Source organism: Mirounga angustirostris, unplaced genomic scaffold (genome assembly GCF_029215605.1).
Source record: "Mirounga angustirostris isolate CCGP_5_RB_7025 unplaced genomic scaffold, mMirAng1.0.hap1 SCAF_4, whole genome shotgun sequence".
In the NCBI taxonomy this organism is placed as follows: Eukaryota; Metazoa; Chordata; class Mammalia; order Carnivora; family Phocidae; genus Mirounga; species Mirounga angustirostris.
This window is the reverse complement of record NW_026991712.1, coordinates 135767631-135782352: the sequence shown is the minus strand read 5'-3', so window position 1 is coordinate 135782352 and position 14722 is coordinate 135767631. Positions and strand designations below refer to the sequence as shown.

At 42.6% G+C, this 14722-nt stretch overlaps 1 protein-coding gene across 3 annotated transcripts in view; it reads right to left on the bottom strand.

Annotated features, from left to right (window-relative positions):
* Positions 1-422: 422 nt before the first annotated feature.
* Positions 423-14722, bottom strand: part of SLC35D1 (solute carrier family 35 member D1) — a 49073-nt gene continuing 34773 nt past the window's right edge. For 2 of the 3 annotated variants that reach the window (XM_064588997.1, XM_045897450.3), the window contains one exon: positions 423-5586. In XM_064588997.1, the coding sequence (XP_064445067.1) occupies positions 5478-5586 (109 nt within the window). In that variant the 3' untranslated portion in view covers positions 423-5477. The remainder of the gene's footprint in view (positions 5587-14722) is intronic. The other variant, XR_006794502.3, reaches the window with a different exon arrangement.

The window sequence follows — 14722 nt, the reverse complement described above, 5'->3', positions numbered from 1 at the left end:
CTGAAAGTTCCCGACACAAATCACCACGGTTGGTTCCCCCCACAACCAGCTCCTACCCATCCTTTGGGGCTCTCCAAAGGTCACCTCATTAAGAAACAGGTGCAGTTGGTTGAAAGAGGCTCATTATGAATAACAAAAGACTCCCATTTCATCTTTTTGGCTATGGAACTATTTCAACAACTCGGAACAAAAATAGATAAGAGCTATAGGAGTATCTTTTGTTATAATGTACAAGAACTTCAGGAGCTATGTGCCAGGAACAGGGACAAAGATCAAATATAAATTTCTATTATAAATCACAGTATCATGGTGGCAAACTGTTTATAACAGGGTTTCAATCAACTAACTGGATGCCATCCTCTTAAATGTGGGCAGACTTACAGCTCTTTGTATGCACTTAGAAAGGAATTTTAATACATGTGTTCAGGAAAAAGTATTTATTTGACACGTTTACAAAAATATTTAGGCACATAATTTTCATATTTATGTCACCTGATTTACATATCTCAATCCTTAGTACCTTTTAAAAACACTAAAATGGTCATTTCGTAAATAGGATCTGTACTGAAAAAATACTGTGATAGGCCAACAATTGTAGACAAAAATTAGTTGATCATCAGCATGAAAAAAAATAATCTCTAAAAACATTTTTGTGAGACAATAAATCTAACCAGCAGATTTCTTTTTGAAAATGCAAAAAAGAAAGCTTAAAAAAACCCGAATATCTTTTCTTACCATCGTGAAGTGGCGCCCTCCTATAGGACCTAGCAGACAAGCTCAGAACACAGTGATGGCACCAGAGAAGCCACAGAGCCAATGTGTTTCACTCGGAAAAGGGAAGAAGGAGTGTCTGGCCTGCGGAACCTGTAGAAGAGCTACACCTTAAGGAGACAAACTGGGAAAGTGTAACCAGCATCACCATTCTGAGGTGAAGATAGAAAATCACTTTTTCTCTTTTGAAATTCACCACCAAAATATAAGTATCTTTGTTCTTTTTTAAAAACAGGTGGAATGACCTGCATCACATAATGGCCACAATTATATCCAGTAGGCATTTTTTTTTTTTTTAAAGACAGTTATTTAAACATTCCAGAGGCAACGAAGTACAGGGTCACGTTTTTCAAGAAACATACCCACTGCCCAGGCCTCTAGCATTTTAAGGAGCAGAGATGAAGTATCTAGTTTGCCTACAGCCTCACCATGAAATTATGATGGTACGTGCTCTTCATACAAAATACTTGTATGGCTATACACTTGCCGGGTGCCTTATATGTACAAGGCATCGTGCTGAAGTGGTTTCACATCCATTATCTCATTTATTGTGAATATTATAGTTTTTCCCTCGAGGAAGGAAACATCAATTACAGCCTCGTTCCTAAGGAGGAGCCGATGTGGAAGCCCCCCTCATCCACAGGGGATGTGTTCCAAGATCCCTAGTGGACGCCTGAAGCCACAGACAGTACCGAACCCTATGCGTGCTTTTGTCCTATACACACATATGATAACGTTTAATTTATAAATTAGGCACAGTAAGGGATTAACAACCAACAATAAAATAGAAAAATTACAATATACTGTAATAAAAGTTACATGAATGTGGCGTCTTTCAAAGTATCTTATTGGACTGCACTCACCCCTGTGATGATATAAGGTGATAAGATGTCTATGTGATGAGATGAAGCAAGGAGAATGATGCAGGCAACGTGAGGTAGCGTGAAGCTACTACTGACCTTCTGAGGATATGTCAGAAGGAGGAGCATCTGCTTCCAGACCTTGGTTGACCACGGGTAACTGAAACCGAGGAGAAGGGGTGACTCCTGGATGACACAGTTATGGGGAAGAAAGAATATGTGAAACAGAGGGAGGGGGAACTCAGGCTAGCCACACAATTCTAATAGCCTGGCACTTCTCTCTGAGCTGGAAGAGTAGCAGGAGTTGTCAAAGTCCTTTTAGATTAAAAAAATGCTTCAGCTCTATGGGTGGGCGGGGCACCCCTAATCTATGGTAACTGCCAACAGCTCTTACTTACAAATCACTGACTCCTTTCATTTCCTTTCTCTTCTTATGGGTCTGGCTAAAGAATTACACATTCCTTGAGAGCAAGAACTGTCCTATTCATGGTGGTTTCCATAGAGCTTGGCATAAAAAAGATGCTCAATAAATCTCTGTTCACTGTTAAGACTACAATAACAAAAGCAGGTCCAAAATCCTAAGCACTATTCCAAACCAGTCAAATATGAAACTCTACTAGTCTTTCCGTGAAGAACCTGTTTCGGCGTTACTGACCCGAACTTTCCATGGATTCTTGATATGACACGACTATAGAAAACTTGCAGATGCCATGTTTTTTTAAATCAACATGCAAGTTAACTGACTTATAAAGCCAATAGCCATATGAAGCAATTAAAAATCACCTGACACATTGGCAAAATGCAGTCTGGTCAACCAGGGTTATCTGAATCTGGCACGAAATAAAAAGCAGAATGGCCAAAGAGGACTTTGTTGTCATTAACTCAAGAAGAGGAGCCACTAGACGGAATTTGGTTTTCAAAATTCTCATCACAGCTCATCTATCTCAAAGGGCAAATTAAGGATTTAACTATAAAGCTGCCTCTTTTTCTCCCAGGAGGTAGTTAGTAGGTCATGGAGTTTTGGCCTTGTAAAATATCAACCTTGGAGCAAAATCCAGACATTCTGGGTGATGTTAGAGCACCAGGTAAAGTTCTAGTTCACTAGAGCCAAGCCTGCACGTAACTGAGAAACTCCAAAAATGGTTGGCCAGTCTATTCAGTCTCTAACTTCCCCAAGCTGCTTTCTCTTATCTTGACATGTTGTTGGTGGAAGTCAAAAGGGGCATCTAGGAATCAGAACCTGGCAGGGCAGCAGCTTCACTTGCTCTGCTGCTTCTGACCAGTCAGCAAGTTTAGCCCGGGGAGGGGGCGGGGGGTCTAAGGTCATGTGCATTTAGTGAGGCTGTAATTACACGATTTTCTCAAACCTAGAGACTAGATCACAGATCTTCAAGGAACCTGACCCCCAAAAAGCAGTTCAACCCCTCCTGGGGTTCTAGCCTAATAGCTCTAGACACATCCAAAGGCCTTTCATAATGAGAAATTCTACAGCTAAAATTATTTCTAAAGTCAAAGTTCCCTCCATGTGGCTTGGTAGGAGGAAGAGAACCACTAAAATTAACTCTCACAATGCCTTTCCACCTTATCCAGGCAAAACCAGGCAGTGGCAGGCAACATTCACAGGCAGAGTTCATATCAACTGAGGCCAGCCTGGAAGCTAGATAGAAACTCTGGCACCACTGTCCCTAATTTGCAAAGCCTATTCCTCTCTGACTCCACATTCAACCAAGCACTTGCCTCCTTGAAAGAGCTCAAGCTAACTCAGCTGGCACCCCCATTTCCTCATTCTCAAAGGAAAAGGGCAGTTAATGGCAGAATGGGTCAACAGGAGAAACATGAATTTTTACTTCTTAGCAAGTCAACTACTCCGAGTCTTGTTTTCTTATTGGTAAAACAGACAAGAAAAAGCATCTGACAAGATAATGTCATGCGCCCCGCCCCCAGAATTTTGTTAGATCAGATGACCCTAAAAAAAGGGAGCCTTGGGAGCTTTTAGCTTGGAAGTTGGCCATGAGGCTAATTCTAGGGACCCAATAGCACTGGTAAAGTAAAGACAAATCCAAATACAGGAAACACACGAATATGAAAATGACAATATAATTTTTTAAAAATAAAAAAATCAAAACCTTCCAGGTCTGCTGTTAAGCCACCAAAATGCTAATTGTTTGGATCAACAGAGCCCTGTGGATTACAAACCCAGTGAAAGAGAAGCTAGTGTACCAGTGCCAAAGTACCCAGCCTCTTCTGCACTGACTGCACAACCAGCCTGTGCAAACACTCAGACCCAAAGTCGGGGGATGTCTCTGTGCCAACTCACAGTGCTGTGCGTGAGGGAAGCCCCTTCCTGCCCAGAGAGGCAATTCAGGCAATGCCCATCCACAGCTGCTCTCCCAGGATGTAACACAAGTCTTGAGAGAAGCTGACATGCCCAAGGGACACAGGATGTGGGTGAGAGTATCCAGAGGAGACGGCTACACTCACGCCATTTAAGCTCTAATGCTGACACCCAGACAAAGACCAAGCCTTGACAATACAGAAACATCTAAACAGGCTTTCCCCTCAAACCAATACATGCAGGAATGTAAGGCCTAGCTGTGTTAATTCAAAGAGGAGTGAAAAGAATAGCAACTAAACCCAGAGGAGGGAAGCACAGGAAAGAGATGGTGGCCACCTTGCTGGCCTGCCATTCTCCCTCAGGGAAGAAGGGCTGAGCTGCATGGTTTACAAAATGCAGCTCTCCATACAACTCTTGATCTTGGGGTCATGAGTTCAAGCCCCACATTGGGTACAGAGTTAAAAAAAAAAAAAAATTAAAACAAAAAAAACTGTTAAATAAATAAAATGCAGCTCTTCACATGCATGTCATCTCATGTTGTAGCATCTGGTTTCACCACTGTGGGGTAGGTAAGGGCAGGTGCTTCCAAGCCCATTTATAGACTTGCAGTTTCTAAGAGCTGAAAAAAATTTCTGTGACTTGTTCAGAACTTCTTCTGAATGGATCATCAGGTTAAGTTTCTTTCTTAACCCTCGGTCACAACAGCAGGAGTGAGATCATTTCACTACCTCCAAAAACATCTCTGTACTCCCAGCACTTAGCATAATGCCAGGTACATATTACATACCCAGTACATTTGAGCTGAATGAATCCTATAGATGAATAAATGAGTAAGAGGCCTACTGTCTCCATCCCTTCATTATCGCCATCCTACACAACAAAGAGGGAATAGCATAATTTCAAGGGATGCACTGTGCCCATCCCAGGGGTTCTCAGGGAAGCCAACATGGAAACCAATACAACTTCAAAGCCCACATAGTTTTGTGGTGCCAAAGCCGTCATCTTTAGCAAATGCAGTCATAATATCCTTATGAAGAAAATGCAATTGTTAAGAAATGAAATTTAAAAAGGAGAAATTTTAGATACTTGGCTGCATTTCCAGCAGAAGGAAGGCTAACCTCCCTCTATATGCAGCAACAATTTGAATGAGGAGGCTCCAGCTGGAGCACTGTATATATGCAGCTCCTAAGGGACACCTGGATATCAAACTATGGGATACAATACTTTCAAAACACCGATGTTTCACTGTCGGCATAAAAGAAATAAATTAAAAAGCCCGGTACATTTTCCAGTTTGATATAAATTAATTCCAACGGCATATTTAAAATAGAGTCAATTATAAGTTTCTCTCATAAAATTTTAAAAGGCAGCAATCAATCCTCAGATTGTACAAGTGCAAAGGAATGGTTATTTTCTCCATAATCAGGACACCCCTCAGTGTCTGTGTAAGAACTGCCAGTGTTCTCAGCTGATCAAAAACTTGGGCCTACGTCGTCGAAGCAATCCTCTGGTCATACTGCTCCTTTCCCCTTAATGTCCAGCTTGTTACTGGTCTCTGACTGTTTGCTCAGCTGCTCTTCAGAGAAAGTGATGTAGGAATACACCAGGCTCCCAGCAATGCTGCAAAAACAGAAAACCACCATCAGGGAGGAAAGAAGGAAGGAATGGCGAATGTATGGGAGACCAGTGTTGAGGGCTGGCGTTCCCGTCATGAATCAACAGCATGTAAAATTAAAACACATGTAGTGTTTCCAGCTACCAAACTAAAGATACCTCATCATGGTATTGTGCATTATTGCTGATGCTCTGGGGAAATGAATGTTTGCACACACCTGCCAGCAGGTGTGCCAATTTTACACCACCCTTCTGGAATACCACTTGCTGAAGTAAAAAACCTCTGAATTCTGCTTATCCTTTGACCAAGCTATCTACTTCATGGAAGAATTGTGTACATCTTCCTAGACTTACCAAGGAAGAGTTTACCACAAAATTTGTAATAGCAGAAAAGCAGATAAAGCGTAAATGTCCCGAGAGGGAATTACATAAATTCATACAAGAGAATATGATGTATCTCGTAATATAAAACAAAAACAGCAATGACATCTTAAATGAAAAAATCTCACAAAACATGAAGTATTGTCTAATCCCATTATTAAACATGAATATGTACATTGATATGCATCAGAATAAAGTCTAGAGAGAACACAAGAATATTAATGGTGGTTACATCTAGATGGTGAGATCACAGGTGATTTCTTTTTTTATTTCTATTTTCTGTATTTTAAAAAATAATCATTCAAGACAAAGAAATGTAACTTTTAATAAGAATAAAAAACATCCCAATTAGTAAGTAAACATGCAGACCCTGGGGGATTCAGAGCTAGTTTCTCTCTGACCAGAATCAAGTTCACAGTGGAGAACCTATCACCTGAGCCCTCAGCCTCTGAGCCCTCAGCCTCTGAGCTGCTTCCCTCACTGACCACCGTGAGGGAAGGCGCACGTGAGGGACAGTGATTACACTTGTCTATTCTCTGTGGCGGCCTCAAACCCACATGGGATACACAGCCCCCTGCCCCATTAACTAACTGAAAGTAAGCTGGGGGAGCTCACAGAGACACTCGAGACTCTTCTGCTCTTCTGCTAAGCCTGACACCTGTGACTCTCCTGGGTCTCCACGTGGCATCTTGGCCCAGACTCTGCTTTCAGATGTTCCTCCTCCTGGATTTGGCCCCCCACCTTTTGCCTGTCCACTTGACTCATGAACTTGCACCTTATTTGAAATTAGTTCTCTTCTTGGGGCGCCTGCATGGCTCAGTCAGTTGAGCATCTGCCTTCGGCTTGGGTTGTGATCCCAGGGTCCTGGGATCGAGTCCCACATCGGGCTCCCTGCTCAGCAGGGAGCATGCTTCTCCCTCTCCTCCCCACTCCTGCTCTTTCTCTCTCACTATCTGTATCTCCCTCAAATAAATAAAATCTTAAAAAAAATAAAGAAGACTTTAGTTCTATTCTCCTCTTGGCTTTGGGATTCCAGCCCCATACCAGCTACAGCAGGGTAAGAGATGCCTTGCTCCTGCAAATAAGGAAGCAGAATCAGGCAGTCACAGCACTTAATCAACAAATTGTGACCGTTTGCTAAAGTCTACTACATGTCAAGCATTTATCATACATCTGCCACTGCAAGATTCCTGCAAAGTACAATATCCCTGGCAAGGTGCTCATTTTGAAGATAAAGAAACTGAGTTCCAGAGTCCTAAGATAACTTGCTCAGGGTCACAAAACATCCTAATAATGGATCAGAATAAAACCCATGTCAACCCTATCATCTCCACTGAAACAGCTTCCTTCCTTATGACCCCCTGCTCCACTTGATAGAAGAGATGCTGGTCCTTATTTTGTTCCCATCCGCCTACAAATGTCTAAGGCCTTACTCTTTGCCCTACCAGGTCCTCTGCACTGGCCTGACCCTACGCAGCAGTACAATAAACATCTGCGCCGGCCCAAAGACAGCAGCCTCGTGGACCCAGTCTCGGTGCCAGTTTCATAAGCTTCTTTTCCTTCATCTGGTCATTTTTTTCCATTTCTTTTTCTTTCTTTTCTTTCTTTTTAGAGAATGTGATCTCTCAGACTCTTCTAGAAACTCTTCTGGTTTTCTAGTGCATCAAGTCGATGACTTCCCGGGGAGCTGGGCTAGGACCCAAGGAGATGGCTTACTGGAGCCTCCCTGACAGAATCTCAACCTTCTTTGAGGTTCACACGTGTATCTACAGGACAAAGTTCCCTTCGCCTCTAACCCCGCCCCCTCCACACACCAAGTAGGATTGCTCCTTTCTTTCTTTCATGCTATCCTCTAGGGTCCTCCTCCCACAACAACCTTAAACAATGCTTTCTTTATTTTTCCTGTCAAGACAATCTCTGATGTTTATATTAAGTTGATTTCACTTGGAGAGAAATAATGGAGCAGTGTAGGACTGAAGAAAACAAAGAATACCCTGGAATTTCTTCTAGGCCTCATCCTTATCCTGGACCCTATACATCCCTAGCATAGTTAGCGTAATGAAAAAACATGGACTTTGTGGAGTTAGGTCTTGGTTCAAATCTTGAAAAATACTGCTAGCTCTGTGACCCTTGGCAAATTTATTAATTTCTCCGAGATTCTATTTCTGTATTAATAAAATGAGAATAATACTCTCTATAAATGAGATCACATGCATAAAGAAGCCAGGCCCTAATCCTGGCACATGGTAAACAATCAGGAAATATATATTCCCTCCCCTCCCTTCCCTGTCAGCCCTGCTACTCACAGACTAGAGGGGGATGCACTGTTAACAAAAGTAGGGTGGTATAATTTGGAGATGTAACCTCATGCCAAAGGAGGGCGCTCTGTTGCCATGAAGTTGTCTGAATAACCAGAACACAGAGACTGCTGTTCTAAACTCGGGAGATGAAAGAGCAGACTTTTCAAATTCGTACAAGTTCCAACATGAGGCAATAACAAAAGATTTTTCATCTCTTTATTCCTGACTTTATTATCAAATATTCACGTTTTCAGAAATGGCCATTTCCAAATCGCCTGAAGAGAACTGAGTATCCATCCACAAGGATCCTGTGTGCCGAGCAGTGGTGAATTGATGCTTTGGAAGGGAGTCTAAATTGCTTCCAAGCAGCTTTGGGCATGTGGGCAAGCTTCAAGGAGGGGAAGAGGAGGGTGGAGAAAAGAAAGGGAAAAGCCCAGATTGGAGCAGGGGTGCGCGGTGGTGGTGGGCGGCGGGGGGGTTGCTATATGAACCTTTACACATCACTCACTACCAAATGGTTCGGAATTAGGATCTTCTATGACTTCAAACAAAAAAACTTCTCCATCTATTGGTTCCGTATATATTCACATTAAAGATGGTGACTTCTGATATTCTGGGCTTGTTATTTATATATTTGACCATCCTAAATATTCATTTTTTAAAATCTCAAGCAATTTTCCACCTGCCTCATATTCAGATCACAGACCACCAACTGTTAATTCACTGACCCTGCGTGACAGACACAGCCAGGAGCTGAACAGTAGAGGAAGACCAGGATCCTGTGCGCCACAGACAGGGGTCTAGTTAGAATGCTGCAAGACTGGGCCGCTTCACCTGCTCTGACCATTTCTCATCTTCCCAAGCCAGGCAGACCCGATCTACTTCTCCTACACCTACAGCCACACACATATTTCCCAGCCTCACTTAGATATCCATGCTACAAACAGATGCTAGAAATGCCTTCCATACGGCAACTCCATGCTCAGGGAGCGAGAGTCCTCAGGTCCAGGTTGTCTCCATCTCCCCTCGTGCGGACACGTCTGCTCATGTGTCTGGCCGCGCAGCTCTGCCTCTAAGACCAGACCCTGCCTTCTGTATTCCACATGTAAAACATGTCCGTCTACACCAAAACGTGTGACCCAGGGCAGTGTGACTTTTATTGCTATTTCCTAACATACAGTAATTCCTGCCAAATAATGGCATCTGGACCTCTGGGTACATTCTTCCTACACCCCATCTTTACTCTCCACACAGCAACTGCTGGGAGCCTTCTTTCCTCCTTCTCACAAGCCAAATAAAGCAGAGCCGTGTTGCCTCTGTACATATCACCTTCCAGAGCTTTCCAGTCTGAACAGAGCAGCACAGAGGTGAACAGGGCTGACTGTTGACGCTGATATATTCACAAAGCTCTAGGATGGGGGACACGTTACTTAACCTCTCAGAGCCTCGGCTCTGTGAAATGAGCCCATCTGGGAAATGGCCATTAGAATACCACTCTTAGAGGACTGAAGGGAGAATTAAATTATATTATTTATTTATATAACAAGAGGCTATACAAAATTATATGTTAATTTTATAATTTAAATTTTATACTTAAATTATATAATAGGACAATAGATCAGTTCAAAAGGTTAATTAGCATACAGTAGACATCCAATATGGATAAAAGTCAAAATGCCACGGCACACCAGGAACTAATTCTGCCAAAAAGCAAAAAGAAGGAACAGGTTTTGCCAATTGCTGCTTTTTCTCATCTTCATGGCTGCACACCCATTCACCCAGAACTCAAGGAGTCCCAGGGACAGTAAGGCCTCTCATCTTTGGTCATCCCACAGAGGCCCTAACTATACTGAGTGAGCAAGCCTTGGCCTCACCTCTATTACCTGCAGTTGAGCAGAAACTCTCACCATGTCTTCCGAGTGGGGTATATTCCTCCTTCCTGTGTTAGGAGACACTCGAGGCACCTCACACTCGGGGGCCGGTCTGCTTTTCCAGCACTACTCTTGTGAAATCCCTTACTCCAGCCATTCCGGAGTACCTGCTGCCCATCCTCCCAGGCTCCTATCCAACATCTGCACATCTGGCTCCTTGCTTTTGCTCAGGCAGTACTCAATGGCTGGAATACCCCCTTCTATTTTCCACCTCCTCAAATCCTACCTATTGCTCAAGGCCTCACCTACGGAGCCCTTCCTCTATGCAGTCCCCCAAGCAGACACCACAGCCTTATGACAGGTACCAGGCTGAACAGTATTTTGTGACACTTGTGTGATGACAGCTATGGAAAGCTCTCAAGAGAATGTAAAGAAGTACCTCATCATTGTCGTTATTAAGGCCATATACACGCCGAATGTCATAATAAATGCTTTATGACCTCTACACGAATCATCAAAGCCATTACTGTTAACATAATCATTTCACTCTTTCCCTCCTCCTTGCCCCAATCTCAACACAGTGGTGGGCAAAGGAATCCTGTTAAAACTAAATCAGATCATGTCACTCCTTTATACAAAATCCTCCAATATCTCACCGTCTCTTAAAAGTAGTCCCCAATCTATCACCCCACCCCATTACCTGTATGGCCCCATCTCATCTCATCCACGCTACTCCCACCACACTGGCCTCACCCGTTCCCTGAACACCAGGCACACTCCTACTTCAGGCTCTTTTCACTTGCTCTTCCCTCCAGAAATTGATGTGGTTCATTCCCTCCATTTTTTAGGTATTTACAGAAAATGTAACCTTCTCAGTAAGTGTCCCCACCCCCTGTGATACTCTTTATTCCCCTTCCTTGCTTTATTTTTCTCCATTGATCATCACAGTTATCACTGATTACCAGCAAATACTTCACCCATTTATCTTCATTCATTTTTTTGTCCCCCCCACTAGAAGGAAAACTCCATGAAGGGCAAGGGTTTTGGTCAGTTTTGAGGGCAGCTCTATCCCCGTGCCGTAAACAATGTTTGACAGGTATCAACCATACATTTGTTTATGAATAAATGAATCTTCCCAGCTAAATTACAAATTCCCTGAACAGAAAAAGTAGTCTATTGCTTTGTATACACTAAGTCATCACTTTCTTTAACATACGCACAGAATGGGTTCAATAATTCTGATTCTTACTCTGCCTACCAGAGGAGATAGGAGCACAGAGACCAATCAGTGGTGAGGGAGGAGGTAAGCAAGGTGGCTTTGGGAACTGTTCAGAACAAAGGGGGTCATTTGATCTCTTATCCCATGTGCCCTCACATGGCTAAACCACGGGGCAGATTTTTCTAGTCGGATCAGGGTAAGAATCTCAGTTCTGCTTCTCACTAGGGCAGCTGAGTCTCCATTTCACTGTGCCGTGAACTGGAGGCGACTAACGAGATGGCGCTGTAAAGACGGTGTCAGGGACCAGGCACTCAACACTGACTCCCTATCCTTATCCTTATGATGATCCTGGACCCTATACATCCCTAGCATAGTTAGCGGGATGCTATCTGCCGCCTTCCCACATGTGTATTTACGTCCTTTCTACACCAGGTAAGTGTTGGTCCGTGCACATACTTTAAAAATAGAAGTACCGGGGCGCCTGGGTGGCTCAGACGTTAAGCGTCTGCCTTCGGCTCAGGTCATGATCCCAGAGTCCTGAGATCGAGCCCCACATCGGGCTCCCTGCTCGGTGGGAAGCCTGCTTCTCCCTCTCCCACTCCCCCTGCTTGTGTTCCCTCTCCCCCTGCTTGTGTTCCCTCTCTCACTGTGTCTCTCTCTGTCAAATAAATAAATAAAATCTTTAAAAAAAAAAAAATAGAAGTACCTTAGTCACAGATGTCTGGCCAGGATGTGAACCATTCCATCTGCCTAGGAGTTTTAGGAATTTGCCCAGGAGTAAATTTAGAAACAAATAAAAGGCTCCCAAATCCTGTTGTGATGTTGTTTGGAACTCATGGGCTGTGACAAGGATATTATTTGCTTTATTAACTGATAATGAATCAGGCAAATACTCTTAGATGAGAATTCTGGGGAGGCGCCAGATAGATGGATAGGTTTGTTGGTGGTGGTGTTGTTTTAGACTGCACTAGAGAAAAGTTACAGAAAAACAAGAATATAAGCCTAAAACTTGTTTTCTACCTATTCTTACTGTTTAGTTTTTTGGAGGGGGGATTCTCTTACATATTTATAAAGAGTTTTGTTTTGTTTTGTTTTTTGCTTTCTTGACATCTTTGATATGTTCCTCAACTTGGGGCTGAGTCCAAACTATACTTTTTCTTTTCTGCCTCTTAAAAAACCTTAGAATGTGGGTGGACTCCCATCACAACTAAAAGGACAACGTATTTTATGTGTCTTCCACACCTGGAGGAGGTTCCTTCCAATGTCATAAGTCTCCTGCAAAACACCTCCAGACCCAGAGTTTCCACAGGACTGCCACAGGGTGAATCAGAGAAGTTTAGTGGCAGACTTAGGATAGACAACTTGAGTTCAAAAACTGAGAGCAAAAAAAAAAAAAAAAAAAAAAAAAGCCTGAGGTTGCAAAAGGTGAATTATAAATAACTTGTGGAGGTACTGTAACAGAACACAGAGTTTTTACTATCTTCCATTTCAGTGCTCTTCTGTCAGAAATAATGATATAACCAACAGCTAGCCAACCTCCCTAGAGCCTGTTCAAAAGTCTAAGTCACTCTAGTGAGACAGATGCCAGTTATATAACTCTATAAATAGCCTAGTGGAGATTACATCAGCAGCGACTAACTGCTAACACAAAACATGTCCTCCTGCTTAGAGAACCACTAAGCAAAGGAAAAGCTTATGTCCTTCAGGAGAAGTCTGGAACCAGAACAGAATCTACTAGGATGGAATTTTGCGGGAGGAGAAGCAGTCTGAAAACCGGAAGCAACTCCTCTTCCTAAGGAAATAGGCAAAGGAATCCAAAATGAGGGAACAGTAGATTCAGGTGCTGAGCAGAGCTGGCTAGACCAAAGTCCTCAGGAACCAACTTTGGAACTACTCCGAGCTGCACCATGTCCCATCCCAGAGACTGTGTAGACCATCGTGTGGCCTCAGAAGCTACCGTAAAATGAGTTTCATGACCCTAAAGGAGGCTGACTTAAGAGTATGTAACCAATATGATGGCATATCATAAAGGGATATGAAAATAAAATTAATCCATTCATCTCTCCACTATTTACTAGACGGTGGTTAAGAACGAAGACTTGGAAGGCAAATCATGGATGGAATACTTACCAGCTGAGTGCTATGTTACCAGCTTTTTAGCCTCTCTCTGTCAAACGGAATATTCCCAGCATCTATCTCATAGGGCTGCTACAGAGATTAAGTATGGAGTACTCAGGACAATGCCCAGTACAAATTCTTAAGAGGCACCTGGGTGGCTCAGTCGTTAAGCGTCTCAGCTCAGGTCATGATCCCAGGGTCCTGGGATCGAGCCCCACATCGGTCTCCCTGCTCAGCAGGAAACCTACTTCTCCCTCTCCCACTGCCTGCTTCTCCTCCTGCTTGTGTTCCCTCTCTCTGACAAATAAATAAAATCTTAAAAAATACAGGTATTGGTTAATATTTTGTTACTATTACTAGCTGAATGCTTATTATGTGTCAGGTGCTGATAAAGACTGGCACAACTGTAAATAAGACAAGTGATTTCTGCCCTCAAATAGCCAAGAATCTAAAATGGTGATGATACATAAACAGTTTACTAGGCTACATTGTAATCAGTCAGTCATTTGCTGAATGAGGTGCATTAAGGAATGAGAACTTGGGACTCTGGAGTCCAACCCATCTGGGTTAAAATCCTTGTGACATGACTGACTTCTAATTGTGTGACATTGGCAGATCTAGAAGGGAATGCACCATGTCCCTCTAGAACATAATGCCTGGCATACAGGCACACGCTCAATGCATAACTTCAGAATTCACTCAACTTCCTTAACCTCTCTAGGCTCAGCTTCCTAATATAAAATAGTGCTAATAAAAAAAGAGTGTTACAAAGAATTAGGCAATTCAACAGAGAAAGGATAGCATTCTCAATAGAAGGTACTGGAACTGGATATCTATATTAAAAACACACACACACAATATAAAAAGAACTTTTCATCCCTATCTTACGCAATATATAAAAATTAATCCAAAAATGGGCTATATACCTAATTTTAAATAAAACTGTAAAACTTCTAGAAGAACACATCAGAGAAAATCTTTGTAACCTTGGGTTACACTAAAGCACAACTCATAGAAGGAAAACTGATTAAAAGTAGCCTTATAAATTGTGCTCTTCAAACGAGAGTAAGAAAATGAAAAGACAAGCTACAGACTGGGAAATAATACTTGTAAATCACATATCTGATAAAGGACTTGTATCCCCAATAAATAAAGAACTCTCAAAACTTAACAAAACAAAACAAAATTTAAGAAAACAAGGGGTGCTTGTTGGCTCAGTAGAGCATGTGATTCTTGATTTCGGAGTTAGGAGT